Consider the following 22,441-nt stretch of genomic DNA (forward strand, 5'->3'; position numbering starts at 1 on the left):
TGACATCTGCCCGCTAGACATGAACACCTTACCATCATTCCATACAACAAATATAGTAGACCTATTGCATATAGTATGAGAAAAACAGACCAAAACACAAAAAATTAACTATAACCACTGAACCATGAAAATGAGGTCAAGGTCAGATGACACCTGCCAGTTGGACATGTACACCTTACAGTCCTTCCATACACCGAATATACTAGCCCTATTGCTTATAGTATCTGAGATATGGACTTGACCACCAAAACTTAACCTTGATCACTGATCCATGAAATGAGGTCGAGGTCAAGTGAAAACTGTCTGACAGACATGAGGACCTTGCAAGGTACGCACATACCAAATATAGTTATCCTATTACTTATAATAAGAGAGAATTCAACATTACAAAAAATTTGAACTTTTTTTTCAAGTGGTCACTGAACCATGAAAATGAGGTCAAGGACATTGGACATGTGACTGACGGAAACTTCATAACATGAAGCATCTATATACAAAGTATGAAGCATCCAGGTCTTCCACCTTCTGAAATATAAAGCTTTTAAGAAGTGAGCTAACACCGCCGCCGGATCACTATCCCTATGTCGAGCTTTCTGCAACAAAAGTTGCAGGCTCGACAAAAATCCATTTATAGGCTTAATATTTTCTCCATTTATCAAGATAATAAAGTTGAATCTCATTATTCAAAGTCAGCCGCCAGACCATTGCAATTTTTCCAAAAAAGAATCACAGATCATGGTGATCAAAGATAATCTGAGGTAAAAGCTCAATGAAAAAGAATGTTGTAAATCAAAACTGGAAAATCAATTACATTTGTATTGTCAGAAGAACTCTTCAATCCATTTAAGTTAAGAAATAGTAGTGACAAATATACTGCAAAACAATTCTATCACCATCAAACTAGGTTAGATGTCAATTCTAGTTTCATCCCTAAAATTTTCGAATCAAAATTATCTGGTTTTTTGTCGAGCCTGCAACTTTTGTTGCAGAAAGCTCGACATAGGGATAGTGATCCGGCGGCGGCGGCGGCTACGGCGGCGGCGTTAGCTAACTTCTTAAAAGCTTTATATTTTAGAAGGTAGAAGACCTGGATGCTTCATACTTTGTATATAGATGCCTCATGTTACGAACTTTCCGTCAGTCACATGTCCAATGTCCTTGACCTCATTTTCATGGTTCAGTGACCACTTGAAAAAAAAGTTAATATTTTTTGTAATGTTAAATTCTCTCTTATTATAACTAATTGGATAACTATATTTGGTATGTGCGTACCTTGCAAGGTCCTCATGCCCGTCGGACAGTTTTCACTTGACCTCGACCTCATTTCATGGATCAGTGAACAAGGTTAAGTTTTGGTGGTCAAGTCCATATCTCAGATACTATAAGCAATAGGGCTAGTATATTCGGTGTATGGAAGGACTGTAAGGTGTACATGTCCAACTGGCAGATGTCATCTGACCTTGACCTCATTTTCATGGTTCAGTGGTTATAGTTAGATTTTTGTGTTTTGGTCTGTTTTTCTCATACTTTATGCAATAGATCTTCTATATTTGTTGTATGGAATGATTGTAAGGTGTACACGTCTAGCGGGCAGATGTCATCTGACCTTGACCTCATTTTCATGGTTCAGTGGTCAGTTAAGTTTTTGAGTTTTGGTCTTTTTATCTAATACTATATGCCATAGGTCAACTATATTTGGTGTATGGAAATATTTTATGATCTATATGTCAGTCGCGCAGGTTTTATTTGACCTTGACCTCATTTTCATGGTTCATTGCTCAGTGTTAAGTTTTTGTGTTTTGGTCTATTTTTTTTAAACTATAAGTAATAGGTCAACTATATTTGTTGTATGGAAGCATTGTTAGCTGTACATGTCTGCCTGGCATGGTTCATCTGACCTTGAACTCATTTTCATGGTTCATTGGTCTTTGTTTTGTTATCTTGGTTAATGTTAAGTTTATGGGACAGTCTTTAATAAAGCTTTATACTTAGGACTATCAACATAATATCAATGATAAGTAAAGAAGGCGAGACATTTCAGCGTGTGCACTCTTGTTTTTATATGTACTAGTCCCAGAGAGGCACCTGATTCCTTTCAATTTCTAGCTTGAGTACTGTCTTTTCAACAAATAATATTACTTTTTAAAATATGAGAATTGTTTGTGTATTTTACCTTTCTCATGGCCTCATCACCATACTGTCTATTTATAGCTTCTTCTAAGGAATTTATGTTTTCTTGTAATCCTACAAATATTCCAAATGAATGAATATTTCAATTGTATACCACTAAATGAAAATTTAACAGGGATAAAGAAGGAAAATTTGTGGAAAATAGACACAATGTTTGCAGTTTGATTAGGATGAATATATTTTATCATGTCAAAAAAAATCTTTGTTTTTGTGTTGTTTCATCAAATTCTTTTCTCATTATACTAATAAGTCAAGAATGATGGCTTATTGACTGTGGGTGTTTCTGTATCTACAATAAATGTATACATTTTCAAACAATACCAAATTTGTTTTAGATACTGTTCCTAAATTGTAATTGATTGTATTCTTATTTTTATGATTTTATTTTGCTACATAATTATTGGTGGGATATTAGTTCTTTAATTTCATGAGAACAGGTAAAAAAACAAAATCGGTTATCCGGAAACAGACATTTTTTTTTGTCAAAAAATAAAATGTGATACGAAATTAAAAATAAATAAAACTTTTTTAATCAATATTCAATGAAGAATTGTCTCTTTATAATACAATTAAAAGACAAACCTCTAACATCCTGTTCTACTTCAGTTCGCCATCTCCGCAAACATTCTTGTAAAACTTTTAATTCTGAATCTTCTACATGTTTAGGTGAAGGGTTACTAATTAAGACGTTTGTCCGATGAGGTTTGATGGGCGTGGCTATTTTTTTGGCTGGTGATGATGAAGGGGGTGACGTTGATGTCATAGGAACATCTGTGGGTGTATCAGTTACCATACTAGAAAAAAAAAACAAAGAATAGTAGTCAAAATAAAAATTATGGCAGATTCTTTGCATTGTTTACAAAAAAGAAAAGAAATTTAAGATGTCTAATTAAAGTTCTTTTCCATTATTTATAATTCCAAAATATATTTAAAAATCCTAATCATGTATGTTGATTTTGATTTATTTTCATAATAACATGGTTATTTTTATTTTTAGTTTTTACACTATACAGAAATTAACATTTCTGCTATGAGATGTACCATCCTTGTGGAATAATTCTTATACAAAAATAAGATAAATTTCTTCATTCTCAAGCATGATTTCATAAAGATAATTTTCTAAATACATTCTAATATCATTCACGTTTGATATTCATAATTCTATATTTATTGTTTTTTTTGTCGTTAAATTATTCGAAATAAGGAACAATAATGTTAACTTTACCTAGTATGAGGTTTAGGAGATTCCATTTCTACATCTAATGAAAGACACTGGGTTTCAGGTTTACTTTGGGCAAACTCTAAAGCATAGGACAATACGTCTTGTAGAGGAACTTTCTTACTACCACTTCCATAATGGTTAAATCTGAAATAATCAAATCAATTTCGTTAAATTGATGAACATATTCTCCTCCATTCTTTATTCCACTGATTTAATATTCAACTACATTTTTTTTACTAAAAACTTTAACTGCTTTAAACAGTATATTACTTCTTGTTTTGTCAAAAATCAACAATTTTCTTACAAGCAATTTTATTTCAAAAGTTACGTTAATAGTTTTGTGTGGTCAGTAAAATGAATGGTTAACTGCCTTTTTAAGATTATTCTTTAGTCTAGTTCCTGTCGAATAGTTTCAGACAAGTAATAAAGATAATGCGTGATGTGAACACAGAGGCCATTAATAATGCAAGCATTGGATACTAATCTCTATGTCGTATTGTTTCTTCTATTTGTGACACAAAAAACTTACTTATCTAACTTAGAATACAACACAGATAATTCCTCTCTTAATTTTTTTACTTGTTCTCTTCGTTGCCTGGTTTCTAATTTATTACCAATCATATACCTGAAATGAGAATATATAAGGCTTAAATATCTTTCTCTTCATATAACAAAAGAATCTACATCCATTGCAACAACATTCAAGCATTCAATACCAATGTTCTTATTGGTGTTGATGCTTGTAAATTCATGAAGAAAAAAAATAAACTATAACAAAAAAAAAAAAATATTTTTCAATAATTGCTAGTTGTACTAAAAAGATCTCAGATGTAAGCTAAATTATTTCCTGAAACTAACATGTCAAGTATTTTTAAAATTAAGGAACTATGTGCATACATGTATTAAACAAAGGACACAGATGGATTCATGACAAAATTGTGTTTTGATGATGGTGATGTTTTTGTAGATCTTACTTTACTGAACATTCTTGCTACTTACAATTTTCTCTATCTATAATAAACCCAATTGGCCCTTTAGTTACACAAAAATTTATAAAATTAATGAAAATTTTGAAAAATTGACTATAAAGGGCAATAACTCTTTGAGGGGTCAACTGACCATTTAGGTCATGTGGTTTTAAATAGTTTTATAAATTGACCATAAACCCACTTTTTCATTGTATGGTATGGTATCAATATTTCTGACCTGACACTACGTACGTTTTATTGCTTTATTCTATAGAATTTAATATGCAATGTTTCGGGTTCTTTCGGGAATAATCCCAGGTAAACCCTCATCAGATAGATGTGTGTCTGTTTCATAACAGTTTTTTCAAATTTACTACATGTTTAACAATTGAAAAGGTTTGTGTAGATACCATGTCGGGTCTATACATGAATATAATAGGAACCATTCGGTTTTCCCTTGTACGTGATCTCTCGAAGTAAAACAGCATCACGTCTTTTTACATCTGTTTCACATTATAGTGATTGTATACTAATGCCTCCCATGGTGGTGGTATTGTTAATCAATGTCTTCAGCTTAATAATTAATTATCATGTTGCCAATATTCTTATTGTTTTTTAACCCACTATCTGTTTTGGATTTAGATAGTTATTTTATTTATTTTTTTGGCAATCAGATCTTTCCGAATTATATACTAAAATTTTGTGACTTATTTGTAGATCTTACTTTGCTGAACATTATTGCTGTTGACAGTTTATCTCTATCTATACTAATATTCAAGATAATAACCAAAAACAGCAAAATTTCTTTAAAAATTACCAATTGTGGGGCAGCAACCCAATAACTCATTGTCCAATTCATCTGGAAATTTCAGAGCAGATAAATATTGACTAGATAAACAATTTAACCCTGTTTCAGATTTGCTCTAAATGCTTTGGTTTCAGAGTTATAAGCCAAAATCTAAATTTTACCCCTATGTTCTATTTTCAGCCATGGCAGCCATCTTGGTTGGTTGGCCGGGTCACCGGACACATTTTTTAAACTAGATACTCCAATAATGATTATGGCTAAGTTTGGTAAAATTTGTGACCTTGTAGTTTAAGAGGAGAAGATTTTTGTAAAAGTTAACAGACGACGCCCTTCGGGCCAGGTGAGCTAAAAATGTATTTAACATTATTGTATCTACGCATATAGGAAAAGATCATTGTGTGAAAAATTCATCAACCATGACACAATAAGTCAAATTTTCTTGGCTTACCTATCCATATATATCACTTGGGGAAATTCTATTTTGTTGTGAATTTTTTCAGGACGTCCAAGTTGTTGGTTAAACTGAAACCTTGAAAGTTCATAGGTCAACACTGGAGGAAGTTTGGTAAACCACAACTGAAATAAAAAAAAATATAAATGTAATGTAATTAATGCATCGTAATAAAATACATATTTAAACCAGATGCTCCGCAGGGCGCAGCTTTATACGACCGCAGAGGTTGAACCCTGAACGGTTGGGGCAAGTATGGACACAACATTCAAGCTGGATTCAGCTCTAAATTTGGATTGTGATTAAATAGTTGACACAGCATAGGTTTCTGACACAGAATGAATGTGGTCTAATGAACTTAAAAAAAAATGTTTGCCTTTGAGCAATTCACTATGCTGTTGAATATTAATCCTCTCAAAAAAATGTTTGAAGAAATTTTCTTTTTATTTATGAAATCTGAAATGAAAAAAATTGACCCTCCAATTTTTTTTTTCACATCCCCCTTTCCCTTATTTCAAAACTGATCTCAATTCAAATTTCTAATGAAGTTTGCAACAATAACTACTCATTTAAATACATCATAAAATATTAAAATGTTAAAAAAGTGCTTGTTATCACTGAATGGTAAAGATTGTTTTAATCTATCAGTTGGTAGTAAAAGTGAATATACATTGTATATTGTATAAAACAATGATTTAAGTTGATTCAACTACTATTCTGGACAAAGAAAGATAACTCCAATTGAAATCCAATTGGAATTTCTTGCTATTGCACAATATTGTGCAATTAGATATTTCTTGCTATTGTGCAATACTGTGCAATTGAAAATATTTGCTATTGCACAATACTGTGCAATTGAAGATTTCTTGCTATTGCACAATACTGTGCAATTGAAGATTTCTTGCTATTGCTGAATACTGTGCAATTGAAAATTTCTTGCTATTGCACAATAATTAATATAATAATTTTGGATCCTGATTTGGACCAACTTGAAAACTGGGCCCATAATCAACAATCTAAGTACATGTTTAGATTCAGCATATCAAAGAGGCCCAAGAATTCAATTTTTGTTAAAATCAAACTTAGTTTAATTTTGGACCCTTTGGACGTTAATGTAAACCAATTTTAAAACGGGACCAAAAATTAAGAATCTACATACACAGTTAGATTTGGCATATCAAAGAACCCCAATTATTCAATTTTTGATGAAATCAAACAAAGTTTAATTTTGGACCCCGATTTGGACCAACTTGAAAACTGGGCCAATAATTAAAAATCTAAGTACATTTTTAGATTCAGCATATCAAAGAACCCCAAGGATTCAATTTTTGTTAAAATCAAACTAAGTTTAATTTTGGACCCATTGGACCTTAATGTAGACCAATTTGAAAACGGGACCAAAAATTAAGAATCTACATACACAGTTAGATTCGGCATATCAAAGAACCCCAATTATTCAATTTTTGATAAAATCAAACAAAGTTTAAATCTGGACCCTTTGGGCCCTTTATTCCTAAACTGTTGGGACCAAAACTCCCAAAATCAATACCAACCTTCCTTTTATGGTCATAAACCTTGTGTTTAAATTTCATAGATTTCTATTTACTTATACTAAAGTTATGGTGCGAAAACCAAGAAAAATGCTTATTTGGGTCCCTTTTTGGCCCCTAATTCCTAAACTGTTGGGACCTAAACTCCCAAAATCAATACCAACCTTCCTTTTGTGGTCATAAACATTGTGTTTAAATTTCATTGATTTCTATTTACTTAAACTAAACTTATTGTGCGAAAACCAAGAATAATGCTTATTTGGGCCCTTTTTTGGCCCCTAATTCCTAAACTGTTGGAACCAAAACTCCCAAAATCAATCCCAACCTTTCTTTTGTGGTCATAAACCTTATGTCAAAATTTCATAGATTTCTATTTACTTAAACTAAAGTTATAGTGCGAAAACCAAGAAAATGCTTATTTGGGCCCTTTTTGGCCCCTAATTCCTAAAATGTTGGGACTAAAACTCCCAAAATCAATCCCTACCTTCCTTTTGTGGTCATAAACCTTGTGTTAAAATTTCATAGATTTCTATTCACTTTTACTAAAGTTAGAGTGCGAAAACTAAAAGTATTCGGACGACGACGACGACGACGACGCAGACGACGACGCCAACGTGATAGCAATATACGACGAAAAATTTTTCAAATTTTGCGGTCGTATAATAAAAATCTAATTGTTGGAACCATATTTGCTTTTCAAGGATCCTTCAAAACTAATTCAATTTTTTTCATTTTTGTGCCTGTCCCAAGTCAGGAGTCTCTGGCCTTTGTTAGTCTTGTATTATTTTTAATTTTAGTTTATTGTGTACAATTTGGAGTTAGTGTGGCGTTCATTATCACTGAACTAGTATATACATTTGTTTAGGGGCCAGCTGAAGGACACCTCTGGGTGCGGCAATTTCTCGCTGCATTGAAGACCTGTTGGTGACCTTCTGCTGTTGTCTGCTCTATGGTCGGGTTGTTGTGTCTTTGACACATTCCCCATTTCCATTCTCAATTTTAATGTTTTATTAAACTTTTGTATTAGAACATACTAATGAGGCTGTTTTCTACTTTAGCATGTTTGTACAAAAAGAAAAGTAATTCTAACTATTTAAACAGGTTCACTAAATATTGTTACACAAAGTTGCTAAGTCACATAATCAATTTAAAATATGTGTTGTGAAAGTACAATTAACACGACGTAATGTTATATTTATTCCCATACTTTCACTTTCCCATTGTTGACATCAACTTCCGCCCAGCAATTGTTTATATAGTTTTGAAGAGGGAAGCTGTTTCATGCACACGAAGATTGATAGTTAACTTGTTTCAGATTTTATAAAAGGTAAACAGCATACTTTTTACACACTATAGTATTTTACTGATCTCCGCATCAGGTTCTAAATATATACTTTGCCCTATTTATAGATCGTAGTTTCCCCTGTTAAATATAGCGCAATCGGCAATTCAACGCTCAGACTCGTTTGTTTTATAAATAAGTAAGTTCACAACAATATGATACAACTTTGGCTGCTCTCTAGTATTATGAATTATAACAACTTGTAATTTTTTAATGAAATGTTTTTATAAATTTTTGTTTCATTGTTACAATCTATTTTTTTTTTTACTTTGTTCACATACATGTCCATAGCACAAAAAGATTGGATTAGTGAAGGATATCCTCTGCATGTTTCGTAAAGATTTGTTTACACCAGAGGCACAAAATCCACAAATCTTTTACTTGGATATATATTTTATTACTGTTGCTTAGGTATGATATTTGTAACTCAAAACTCTCAAGACTCCCTCATATAGCAGGGTATTATAATAATTTGTTTTCGATAAATAAGTCACACACTTTTTCAATTTTCACATTGATGTTTAAATAACTAGTATGTAACACTCTTTTTTGCCCTATAGGGCAGGTAAAATAAAGTACAATTGTTTGAATGACAAAACACTGACCTCTTGACCTGATTGCTGTGTAGTATCATTACTGACTGTTTCTATAGCTCCATGTGCTGTAGCAGCCTCTAAACTCTCATGGATGTCTCGAAAACCATTCACTTGTAACGGAAACTGACCAAAATTCTCATCATTGCTAAATCCTTTACCTAGGATAAGAAACAAATTATTAATAATAAAAAACACTGAATTGCATAAGCTAAGGTAATTAAAAGCCAAGCTTTCAATGCATGCAACATCTACAGTAGACTTTACAAAGAATTTTCAATTCTCTAGTTAAAAATAGACAAGTTGGCATGCATGGATGCTTTTATCCACAGCCTAAGAGTGAAAACTCTGTCAACTAAAAAGAAATACAAATTAAGTCTGAAATTCATTATGATAATAAGGTTAGGGATTTTATAATATTGTCATTCTATATTAATATGAATTATACTAGTCTGAATAGACTGAGTTTGTCACATGAAGTCGAAATAATATCTGTTCATTCAAGACATTATATACATAACTTATAGCTAAGAGCTCGAGGGTGCTAGAGCAGAGCATCGACTTCAGAAAACATTGTCAACCGTGGCAGCAAAAAAACCAAAACGCTGCAGGTTTTACATATAACATTCCTCTCAAGGGAAATAATTTCATATTTAAAAGTTGATCAAACAGATTGTCTCCCAGCAGTGATGTTCTGGTGATGTATTATCGTTGAAATTGGTTAGTTTAGGCAAGTAAACTAAATAATCAATTGTAAATTTTCAAAACAGATTACAATAAATATTTAATAATACTTTAAAAGGCGTGGAACTCACTTTAAATGATTGAACTCTAATATTAAAGGCTGCCATAGATAAAATTGTTTGGAATTACATGTTAAACATACCTTCATTGACACCCTCAGCTCTATATTGACCATAAAATAACTCAACCATTGGATTTTTTGTTTCTCCAGATTCTCCAGCCCTGTACAATAAAAATTCATAAATTATTATAAATTTTATATATTTTATTAAAAAGGGCCATAATCACCAGCAAGAAACGTAAATGCTTTCAAGGGAATTTCTTGTTTCTACTTTTACAACTTCAAAAAATCCCAGATTGATACAAGGATTTTTTTTATTTTTTTTTAAATTTTAACTGTTAATTTGGTTCTCTTGATCCAAATACTGGTAATATCAATGATTTATGTATTAATAAATCTGTCATACCTATGTCAAGTGGAATCTTATTAATAGTTTGTTAAAGTCTCTTGTGTTAATGCATTTAGATAACATGTGTTGATGCCAGCATTTAGATAAATTTTCTAAGGAGTCCATTCCTTTGTCAGGTGGTTTGGGTTCTTAATTTATATAAACTAGTGACACTGCCACATCCTTAATGTCTTATAATGTTCCTTCGATAATCATTGTCATATTAATGTCCCACAAGTGATATTGCCTCAAGGTCACATTACGAAGGATCTTACCTAGCCTTGTGTGAGACAGCTATTAGACTTACCCTGTTTCAGGGGATGGAGGTCTGAACGTTGTTTTAAATGCATCTTCTAACCATTCTAATAACTTGTGTTGGAATTCACTGACATCCTATAAAACACAAGACAAAAGAACAATAAGCAAAACATGTTTAATATACAACACCTACTTTGAAATCTTTGAGAAAAATAAAATGTTATTGTGAGTACCTGAATGCATAAGAACACCAGGAGAAACAATTAAGACTGCACTTTAAGTACATTTCCAATGTTGAAAACATTTGTATTTTTTATTGGCATAAAACTGTCTACAGTAATTTGTAGACAATATTTTTCTGAATTGAAATTTCAAAGGTTGTGAATTTGTTGTTTTTTGTGTGTAGGTTTTTGTAGAAACAAATGACATCAGTAAAACTCTAGATTACATCCCTGTAAAAGTGTAGGCTGTTGTTTATGATAATGATAGTTTATGATTCTTGTATTGAGTTATTGAAACCATTATAGTCTTTTAAATATAGAATACTGCAAGTTTATTTTTAGACACAACATTTTTCAGGTTTTTGTGCTGCACAGTTAAGATGTCAATTGGGGTTTGAAGTGTTTTTGGATTGCTGTCTAGGTAACATATACCTAACAACTGCTTTCAAATAGAATAAATGACTGGTTACCTGTTGACTGTCTCCTACACCAGTAGCTGCTGTTGCAGCAAAGGCTTCTTTAAGAATATCTACAGCTTTAGAAGGATCTACATACTTTCTCTTGGAACCCACCATTAATGCAAACAAACGTCGGAGTTCACACATAAATCTGACATTTCTCGTCTCTTGCTGCAAGATGGAGAAAATTTTTTTCATATTAACTAAGGATTCAATGTTCTGTACAAGGTCAAAAAACACACTTCAACTCCATATCAAAACATTTAAAGAATGAATAACATGAACATTCTATATCAGGTCAGTCAACTAAATGGTAGGCACACAATGCCAATAAAGGTAAATGCCCTTAAAAAGGAACATGCATGGGCTTTGCTCATAGTTAAAGGCCCTATAGTGAGCTATAGTTGTTAATTTCTATGTCATTTGGTCTCTTGTGGAGAGTTGTCTCATTGGCAATCATACCACACCTTCTTTTTTATATTACTTGCCTTATCCAAAACCGTCTAAATCTATTTTTGTATTAGTTCTAATGATTTTTTTTTTCAATTATCTTAACCTTTAAACCACCATTTTGATAGGACTGATTAACTCTGTTATAAATATAATTTCTTGAGTACCATAATTAAAAGTTTAGTATAAGGTAAAGGGCACCTGTTCAGTGTTGCCTAACAGGCTTACAGAGACAACTAATGCTAATCTGTTCTAATCTGTCTATCACTATTTTACCTATGACAATGATGTTACTTTCATCGACAATGGGCATATGCACCCTTAGTTTCAAGCAATAATTTTTCATATCACTCTACTGTGCTGAGAAAGGAAATCATCAGTAAGTAACATCAAACAAAAATTTTGTAAAATAACAATAATACCCTAAATCACTTCTTATACATGTTATCATTTAATTGTCTTACCTGTGAAGGATCTTTAGGTAGTTTGAAGTTAAGCACCAAATGTCGAAATCTTCTGAGATTAAATAAAGACTGAAATGATAAAATGTATATATTTCTATTGTATTATTCATATCAATAAGAAAGTAAATCAGGTATCTTTCAAGAGTACAAATCGTTTCTGTTTGGTGGATTTTGCTCCCACTATTGGATCTTCCTAATGTGGATGTTGAATACCACCATTTTAATGTTACCAGATTATATCCTTCACTCATATACAAGTTGCAAAAGTGACACATTTATTTCTTCTGGTTTAGGTATACTCAAATTCAACACATTAATGTGTACTAGTTTTACTTAACTAATCTAAGTTTTACATTTTCCATGTCAGGCCTTTAATTTCAAAGCAGACTATTCAGCATGATCTTTTTTTTCAATGTTGAGGGCTGCACATGGATGTATTATTGCTTACATCTTAGTCATTTGGACTCTGGTGAATAGTTGTCTCATTGGCAATTATACCACATCTCCTTATTTTCTATATCTTATATTTAAGAATTTGAAATTTAGGAAATTTAAGTGGAAGGTTGAGGGTTTTAATCTATATTCTTAAATAATGTCTGAAATTCTTTCTTCGTTTTTCAACTGCTTTCCAATTAAAAGTCTGGAAATCGAAAGAAATGTTTCAAAAATGCTGACAGTAGACAAGATCTGAAGGTCTTTACAGACCAGCCAAAACCCATTTCAGGCCATATTGATGGAGGTATGATAGACAATAAAGTTTCAACCATGAATAACCATTGTTCAACCTGTATACTCTTGATTACCTGTATAACAGCACTAAACCAACATGTATTTCCCACATTCTTTAAACCAACAGGACATTCTTCTAGTCTCTTCCTTTCATGTGGATTAAGTGGGTCTACAAACCATATATCACCTCTCTTCCGTTTAGTCCCAGCTTTACTTTCTATCAAACTTTGTTCTAACACTCTGAAAAGTACAAGAAAGATTCGTGTAAATCTTACACTTACTGGTTTCTTCAATCAAATAACTACAAATCATTGAAATTGAAGTTTTATTATTGAACACAAAGAAACATTAGATAACCTGCACGATGCAATATTATTGAATCATAAAGTCTTCTGTAGTTCATCAATTATGAATAAATAGAGATTTGGGAAGTATGCCAATGAGACAGCAACCAAGATTTCAATTTAAATTATAGATTTCTACAGTTCATAAATTACCTGCTAATATCTTGTTCTTCCTTGGACACCTGACCTCCCAGAATTCCCTGTGTATCTTGAAGACTGGCAGCTATAGCTTTCTGTAATTCGTCACTTTCGTTTGTTTCTGTTGTTAGGTCTATGACACCTGATGTTTAAAATGAGTTTTAAATACAAAGCATGTATATAAATAAAGTGTTGATTACATTAATTTAAAGAACTTTTCTTTCATAATGAATTAGTTTAGGAAAAATCATTTGAGAAGTTTTATTATCAAGGAGCTGAAATTATACATTATTGAGGGTGGTTGTGTATAAGGTAAGCAACTAAAAACTACACAATTGGTGCCTTTCACCAATTTGTATTCTATTGCTAGAAAATATAAAAAGAAAAGAAAATGAAACAATTTAGCAAAATTATTAACTTGTGTTTTTAAGGTACATGTACCAGTCTTGTACTACAACTCCAGTTTCCGGTTAGTTACTCCATTTTTTTCTGATTTTTTTTTCTGGACTCAACTTTTTCTGTTTGATTATATGTTTTGCTGAATTGATACATATATATAGATTTAAAAAAAATCTTGCATCTTTTTGGGGATATCAATCCAGGAAAGTGGAAGGATATCATGTTTACTGGAAGTGGTGCGGCCTAGTAAAAACTGCAAACAGAAAGTAGAAAAAATATGTTTTGACTTCAGGGTTACGTAACTTTTTATTCTTCGTGGCATGGCCCACTTTTTTCAATTAAATCACAATTTCACATTAGTACATACATGATATGAACATGATTTTTTTTTCTATGTAGCATTTTTTATTTTTTTATTTTCAAAGATCAGCTGTTTAGCATGTAAGCCTATGGAGCAGTCAATTACAAGACTGCAACCTTAAGATTGGTATGTTAAGTTCTATCAAACATCATTAAAAAAAAAATTTAAAAAATCTTTTTTTAATTGTAACTGGATCTGTCTAGTCATGCTAGTAGTGGATAGGCTATACTGGTCAAAATAAAGTGGAAAGAGGGATTATGGCTGTACTGGCTGATGGACATTTAAAATCATACCCTTCACAATGACATTGCATGGTGTTATATTCCTTTGGTTTTATTCAGTATTGAAGACAGAATAGAATTCTGATAAGATGTGAAAGTTATTTAATTTCCTTTAATTAAGCGTTTTGATTGGAATGAATAAAATGGGAATCACAATTTTTACCTTGACTTTTATTTGTACTGGTTGACTGTGTTTCTGTTGATTGTGTAGCTGTAGTATCAGTGCCTGGTTTCCCTTTAGCATCTAATGTATCTGCAGCTGTCGTCCTTGGAGGTAATGGATTCACAGTTGACTGTATAAATAAAGGAATGAATATATTTAACTCGTGAAATTGGTTAAAATGGATTCACAGTTGACTGCAATTTTGGTTAAAATTCAATGATAGTAATTACGTGTTACAATGACAACATTGATTATTTTATTTAGACTTGACAACTATTTCACAAAATTTTGTAGTCAAAACAAATTCAAACAAGTTTCCCCTCCAATGTAAAAGTTTACATGCACATATATATTGATACATGTATACATGTAATGGTTCAAATATTTTACCTTTTTTGGAGGGCTGTTGGTTACTTGGCTGTCTTCAGCCACCAACATTGCCACAACATTTTCTACATTAAATTGTCCATTTTCATCTTGACAAGCATCAATGGCTCTCTTGATCACTTTTTCATCATGTATTCCTGTAATTTCCTTTATCTGGTTACAAACAGTCAAAAGTTCATCCTGCTTTCTTCCCTGCAAGACCCAAACATTTGCTATTTCCATGAATTGATACATGTACAATGTAACATTGATATGGCATCACTGAATCCAATGATTTAATACACTGTAAAGTAGCATTCCATAAATATAATGAATGTCAAAACAGCATATGACCCTTGCGTTTTTTAAGCACCAATGACTTTGAGTAAATGTTACAATTATGCAGACATTATTGAGTGCAAAGTAGCATTGCTTGTTAAATATAAATTTCAGCAATAAATATTCATGAAAATATTTTTTAAGATCAGAGATAAATGATATGAAAATGTTTTGTCATGAGAAAGGACAAGGTTCACTAATGGCACAAAATAGCCTAAAATATCAACTTTATCATAAAACACCAAAAAGGTCTCAAGTTGGTTCGTAAATGGGTCTATTTCAAAAGTATAAATGCTAAATATGTCAGTTCTTTTCATAAGACTACAATATATTCTCCAAAGTAAGCCCATTTTGGACATTTTGTCAAAATATGATGATTTTGTGCATTTTTTTTAGACCTAAAAGCTTTTGAAACACCTTCACCACCACCTATGATCCAGAATGTGTTGTAACCAAAAGATTCCAATTTTGATATAGATTTCATCAATATAAAAACTTTTTGAATTGTAGATGGAGGCCAAGGTTAATTATGCCAAAAACAATTAAAATTATGGACAAAGAGTACCAAAATTGACCTTTTAATACAAATTATGCTCATTTAAGGGGTCATTGCTCCATAAATAGTAAAGGAAAGTGCCAGAAAAAATATTTTTGTCTTAGTAGTATTATCACAAGTATTTCTATGTGACATTTGTAATTTTTTGCCCCAATTTTAAAAAACATAAAAAAATCAGGGCCAATTTTAACCCTTCGTGAACCTTCTCCTTTATTTATCGCTATTTAGTGCATTTTTCCTTTGATCTTTTTTTGTGATAATTTTCATATCATGCTACTCGCTTGAGATGGAAAATTATTGCTAGAAACTAAGGAGCCACGTGGTGTTGCTAATGAAATTGACATGAAATTGACAATGCCGTCATAGATTAAATAGCGATAAACAGATTATCATTAGTCATCTCAACTGGATTGCTTTTCACACTTTCGCTGCCACCGGCTCAAGCGAGAAAATCAATTTTGTTGCGATAACCAACGATAATCTATATAAATATCAGTAACAATGCATGATTACCGAAAGCTTGTGTTAACGCATGTGGAAGAACCGATCTGCTATATACATGTATATAACAACAAACCAGATTATACCTCAACAAATAATTTCACAATAAAATTATCCATTGTTTGAGTTCTGTCAAGAATCATATATAAATACAATAATCTACAGTTGTTTTTAAGTATGTGTTGTAGAGGTCTGTGAAGTAATAATATAAGCATTTAGACATAGGATATTAAAGGAAAATGTACCAATCGAAAGTCTTTGGTACATGATGTATTGATGATGAATGTCAGCAGTGGCGGATCCAGTACTTTTTGTAAGGAGGGGCCTGCTGACTGACCTGAGGGGGGCATCAAGTCATGCTTTAGTGATTCCCTTAATAATCAATCAATTTCCCCCTTCCCCTTTTTGGATCTGCCTAAGGTCAGAATGACACTGCTCCAGGTGGTATTAGGTTTGTTCGCGCCCAATACACTTTTGCACCAAGGTCCGTTCGCACCCAATTTTAAATCAAAGAGCTGAAAGCTCTGAGGAAAAATGACGCCACTGCCTCTAATATTGGGATATTTTTAGGCAAGTCTTGATTTTCACATACCGTAATAAAGTTTAACATTGCAACATGTCTCGTAAGCATATACTTGATATTCGTATATGTGTGTGCGTGTGAAGTAAAGATGACAACTGACTGGTTTTCTTTTTAGTACAAATGAATAGGTCAAGAGTCAAGACTACTTGAATGATCTACAGTATCCAATTAATACTGGCTGTTGTATTTTTTTTGTACAAATAAATAGCATGAATAGGTGAAGACTACCTGAATGATCATCAGTATCCAATGACTAATGGCTGTTTTTTTTTTGTACAAATAAATAGGTCAAGAATACTGGAATGATCTACAATATCCAATGACTACTAGCTGTTCTTTTTTACTAATAAATAGGTCAAGACTATTTAAATGATCTACAATATTCAATGACTACTGGCTGTTCTTTTGTACATACTAAATAAAGACTACCTGAATGATTTAAAGTATTCTAAGTAATGTGTAATTTTTTTCTTGCAATTACATTTTTCTAAATCAAGAACCATTGACAGACTACTAGCTGTATCCTTTTCAATCCAAATGATTTTGAAGAGCCTGTTGTAACAAGCTCTTATACCCCACTAGTCCTATAACATATGACTTTGCATTCTTATCCATTTTTTAACGTTTTTATACTGATATTTTTTTTTTTAATTTTTTGAATGCCAAGTGTGGCATATTAAAAGTAAAAATAAATTATCAGAACAGTAAATAGAAATTTAATAGTAAATAATGCTCCCAAGGTCATACATGTATGTTATAGGACTAATTACCCACATACTTGTTAAATAAGTTACTAGTGACATAGTTAAGTTATTTCTGTTACATGAAGCAAATTCTATTTCTGTAGATTTATACAATAGCATAATGTTGTTATACTAGTTTAATTTCACCTTGAAGATTAGACAAATAGGGATACTCCTTTGATTTTGTTATTTCATGTCAGTCAGGTCGCTTTATATGAAACTAGAAACTACTTCTCTGCCATATTGATATTTTATAACAACTCTGCCCATGACCCATACAATTGATATTCATTCTTTAACCATATATCATATAGTAATCTATTTTTTTTTTATTTTGCACCAACCCACCATCTTTCATGTCAAATTTCTGTCTCCATTTAGGTTTATTGCTATTGAACCATCATGGTATTAAACACAATTCCAAGTATTTATGCTGTTATAGTGGGTCACCATACATTCAACTTTGGTGGCATTCCAGTTATTGAAATTTGTGTCAGATTAGAACAATGAACTAGACCTTTAGGAATGGATCTCATAATTTGATATGGAGCCATAGTATGCAACCCCTGCCCAGTAACAAAAATAAACAAGCTTGAAAGGATACATGTCAAGCAGCAAAATGTATCACCAGAGATTACAAGTCAAGAGAGGATGGATACGTCTAAAAAATGCTTGCCAAACTGAAACTACAACAAGATCTCCAAGCGTTTAAGCCAAAATTGGTTTTTATGTAAAAAGTAGTTGAGGGGCTGATTCACGCTATTGAACCAGACGGATTCCTCAAAAAAGCATGTATGAAGAGCACCATAACTGCCGAGAAATTCACAGAATACCACGTAACAATAATTGTGGAAAAGCAAGTGAAGAATAACTCTGACGTCAACATTAACTGTCAGTGTATTGACATTTCACCAAGTGAAAAAACGTACAATATTCAAACTCATCCTTTGTAAGATAGTGATCACGTCAAATCAGCTAGACGGCACTATTGTGCACGCATCAAACGTAGAGAGCTTCAAATCTAGCTGTTCTCACGCCCTGCCAATAAATCAACGGTGCTCTCTAAAAGCCAGCATCGATACCGACAATTAATTCACATGTCATACAGATACAGTCTGTTACAGACTCTGCTGCTGTAACTTTGTAAACAAAGATTGAGTCGGGAGTCCAGTCTGTATCGTTAACCACTAGCCCGATGCCCCAGACTAGTATTAAATTTTAAGCTCAGACTAGTAAATTTTAATTATCGCTAGCCGACCGGACTTACAGATTAGTAAGAAATATAACGTCCTTGCTATGTTATTTGAACATATTTGAAGTTTAGATTGACAAGTAATGCAGAAAAGATCGTCAAATTAATGCGTACAAATGTAACAAAGTCTAAACTATCAAGATCGATAATTAATAAAATTGAGAATGGAAATGGGGAATGTGCCAAAGAGACAACAACACGACCATAGAGCAGACAACAGCAGAAGGTCACCAACAGGTCTTCAATGCAACGAGAAATTCTCGCACCCGGAGGCGTCCTTCAGCTGGCCCCTAAACAAATATATACTGGTTCAGTGATAACATTTATTCTGAGAAAGTGAAACAGAAACGTAAACAAGTTGCAATATTTCGATCTGACTTATAACAAGTAGAAAGTGGACCAACACGGACACATTATATTTTCTTATAATAAAAGCAGTTGTTTGTAAAACGAAAAGACTATCAAGTTTTTCTCCGATTAATTATATATCTTCATTGTTCTAACAATGTTTTAGTTTTACTTCACATAATCAATAAAGTTATAAAAATAGATTTATGAGTATCTTAAGAACATCGTGTTGGTACACTTTGATCTATTTGGTAATAAGAAGGACCGGAGACCAAGTGTCATCAGACGATTCATAGGCACCGCATTTACTAATTTCCAATTATTCAAAACTTCGTAAATCTGCATAAAGTCCAGTATCTATCCAAAAGATGTCAGGATAATTCCGATTAATACTTTTTTAATGGTTGTTAAGGTGAAATGGTAAGAAAGGCTGACATTATTTAGGAGAACTATTTTGTCTAGCGATTGCTGGTCATTGGTGTGTGAAGTCCAGAACCATGTCAAAACGGATCTATTTGTTTATTACGTAGATAAAAGCGAAAGCTTGAATAAATATGAGAAATATAACAAAGTGAAAGCTCAAAATACCATTTGGGTGATACCATTTAATAACAATAAACATAAGAACAGGTCAAAATGTTTTATTCTGTGAAAAAAGTATGTAAACTGGTTCCTGGTTGATTACTACACGTACAAATGTACATTAGTCATTAATGATAATACAAGCAGATTCCAGTCTGTATGTAAAATAGTAAATACGAAACCAAGCGCGGTAGACGGAGAAATGTAATGGAAAGTAAATACGAACCAAGCGCGGTACAGTATTCTCCCCAGAAATTTTGGATAGCATCACATTTGGCGTAAAAAATAAATTGTATTTTTTTCAATGCAATTTGTCGCGTCGTGGTAATGCTCTATTTCCTTTGTTATATACGTTATTGTTTATTACAAAATGTATTATATTGTTTGTATGCTATAGGCCCTTTTTTGGTGAATAAAATATTCTATTCCACCCTATTCTTTGTATCTATATTGTTGAATTCATAACTGAGAATACAATTAAACTAAAACCATGATAACAGTATTTTCAGTTAGTTTTCTTTATTCATTTATAGTTCCAGAATGAATTTTTTCCTCTTGGGCCAAATAAATATATATGTGTATAGATACAATTGCACTAAATGTGTAGGAAAAAAACACTGGTTCTTATAATAAAAAAAAGGAAAGAGAAAGTATCATATAGCAATAAAATTTAAATTAAAAAACTTTCTTTATCATGTCTATCAAATATATTGGTTCATGGTCCCAGTTGTTTCTTTTTATCAAAATGATATATATTTTTTTTACAAAGTTATCTAATAAATAGTCTGTTAATGCTTAGTTTTCTCTTTAAGTATTGTTTTCTGTCAACTGTGCCATTTGTGGATATGTAGTTATTATCGTAAAATGTGGATTTTTGTCATATCTGGTCCGATTCCGATCAGTAGTTTACACTAAAATATTAAATGGCCGCCGAAAGCAATGAAAAATACGAAAATAAAACAATGTTTGACAAGACATTGGGATAAATATGGCGTTTTTAATGCATTAAATGGATGAAACATAAACTAAAGCCAATTATGATCACTTTCTAAAGAAAGTACAAAACTTATATAGTTGAAAATCAAAATTTTCACTCTCTATTTACAACTTTATATACAGTCTGCACATTTAGCCACTAGTCCGATGCCCCAGACTAGTAAAATTTGGTCCAGACTAGTATGTTTTTGCAACACTTTGTTTGGTCCAAAAAGAAAAATGTCAGAATATTGGTCTTCGGACTAGTAGTTGAAAAAGTTTTTGGTGCAGACTGTTATATATACTAGCTAGTAATAGGAAGAGAAAGAAAGTAATACTAATATTTTGAAAGTCATAAAAAGATAAGACTCAATCTCTTTTTAAAAGAGAAAAAAATGTTTGTTTCTTTGAATTTTCATTTTGCAAACATATATTTTGATTTATTTTATGATTTTCTGATTACATTATCTCCTTGTCGATTGCATACCACGTGGTATTAATCATGTCACAAGTGACAGCTTGGGGTATTAGTATCCAACCAGTTATCACCCAAAGGGCAATTAACACCTATGTAATCACTTTAGATTGCCTCTATTGTCCGACTTGAAGGGATTACAACTAACGGTGATATATTTTTTTTATAATCATAAGTGGTAATTAGATGAAAGTTCACAATTTAGGACATGGCTTTGCCATACAGAAACGAGAAAAGTAACATCCTGAAAATAATTATAGCGTCGCCGAAATTATTATAGCGTCACGGTAAGAAAATATAGCGTTGCGGTACCTCGACGCTAAAACGGCCTGGGGAGAACACTGGCGGTAGGATTAAAATTTATTCAACACAAAAAAACATGTTGTCTCACTTTAATTAAGGACAAGGACAACAAATATACATTTTTTGTACTTATAGGGATACACTTGCCAAAACTTGATTACAAAGTTATTAAACACAAAACCAATAAAAATTGGGCGCAAACGTGTAGGGTGCGAAAGTGAAAGGGGGCGAACGTGATAGGGTGCGAACGTGAATGGGCCAAACGGACCTGGATTAGCTCCAGTCCAGGTGGGGGAAGTGTTACCGGATTGCTTCACTGATTAAAGATACTTAGCCAACCATAATGGGTCAGCTAGTAAAGCACTTTTGTAACCTCAGTTAGAGGATGGATAGGATAAATATAAAGCCATAATGGATAAAGGTAAGTTGTTAATTTCCTGATAATTTGATAACGGTGAGGAGCATGCTCTATTTTTATAATTCAATCAAATAGTATAATTTCCTGATAAACTTCTGACCTGTGAATGACATGGCTGAGGCAATGGTGGTTGTTTCACTGTCATAGTTCACACGTGTAGCTCAAGTTTGCCTCTGATGGACAAGAATTTGTCTCAAATTTTTAGACACAGCAAAACATACAGTTAATTCCCCATGTATGTTGCTGAAATATCTTTTATACAATAAGATAACAGTAGTGAATAAGTCTCTTTCAAATGAAATATATAGTTTTGGCTCATAACACATGTATGCATTAAATCATGTCCAATGTTGACAGTCGCAAGTTTCCCATCGTGATTATCATGGCTGCTGTAGGGGCTTCCCCAAATTGATGCTT

General features: G+C 32.3%; 1 protein-coding gene across 2 annotated transcripts in view; it reads right to left on the bottom strand.

Annotated features, from left to right (window-relative positions):
* Positions 1-22,438, bottom strand: part of LOC143078909 (ubiquitin carboxyl-terminal hydrolase 25-like) — a 35,068-nt gene extending 12,630 nt beyond the window's left edge. For both annotated transcript variants that reach the window (XM_076253964.1, XM_076253962.1), the window contains exons 1-15: positions 22,125-22,438; positions 14,974-15,162; positions 14,584-14,713; positions 13,395-13,521; positions 12,972-13,137; positions 12,169-12,237; positions 11,267-11,425; positions 10,625-10,710; positions 10,011-10,090; positions 9,137-9,285; positions 5,637-5,764; positions 3,942-4,037; positions 3,416-3,556; positions 2,773-2,984; positions 2,174-2,244 (exon numbers count right to left, since the gene is read on the bottom strand). In XM_076253964.1, coding sequence (XP_076110079.1) covers positions 2,174-2,244; positions 2,773-2,984; positions 3,416-3,556; positions 3,942-4,037; positions 5,637-5,764; positions 9,137-9,285; positions 10,011-10,090; positions 10,625-10,710; positions 11,267-11,425; positions 12,169-12,237; positions 12,972-13,137; positions 13,395-13,521; positions 14,584-14,713; positions 14,974-15,162; positions 22,125-22,169 — 1,848 coding nt within the window. In that variant the 5' untranslated portion in view covers positions 22,170-22,438. The remainder of the gene's footprint in view (positions 1-2,173; positions 2,245-2,772; positions 2,985-3,415; positions 3,557-3,941; positions 4,038-5,636; positions 5,765-9,136; positions 9,286-10,010; positions 10,091-10,624; positions 10,711-11,266; positions 11,426-12,168; positions 12,238-12,971; positions 13,138-13,394; positions 13,522-14,583; positions 14,714-14,973; positions 15,163-22,124) is intronic.
* Positions 22,439-22,441: the final 3 nt, after the last annotated feature.

Source organism: Mytilus galloprovincialis, chromosome 6, assembly GCF_965363235.1.
Source record: "Mytilus galloprovincialis chromosome 6, xbMytGall1.hap1.1, whole genome shotgun sequence".
Taxonomy (NCBI): Eukaryota; Metazoa; Mollusca; class Bivalvia; order Mytilida; family Mytilidae; genus Mytilus; species Mytilus galloprovincialis.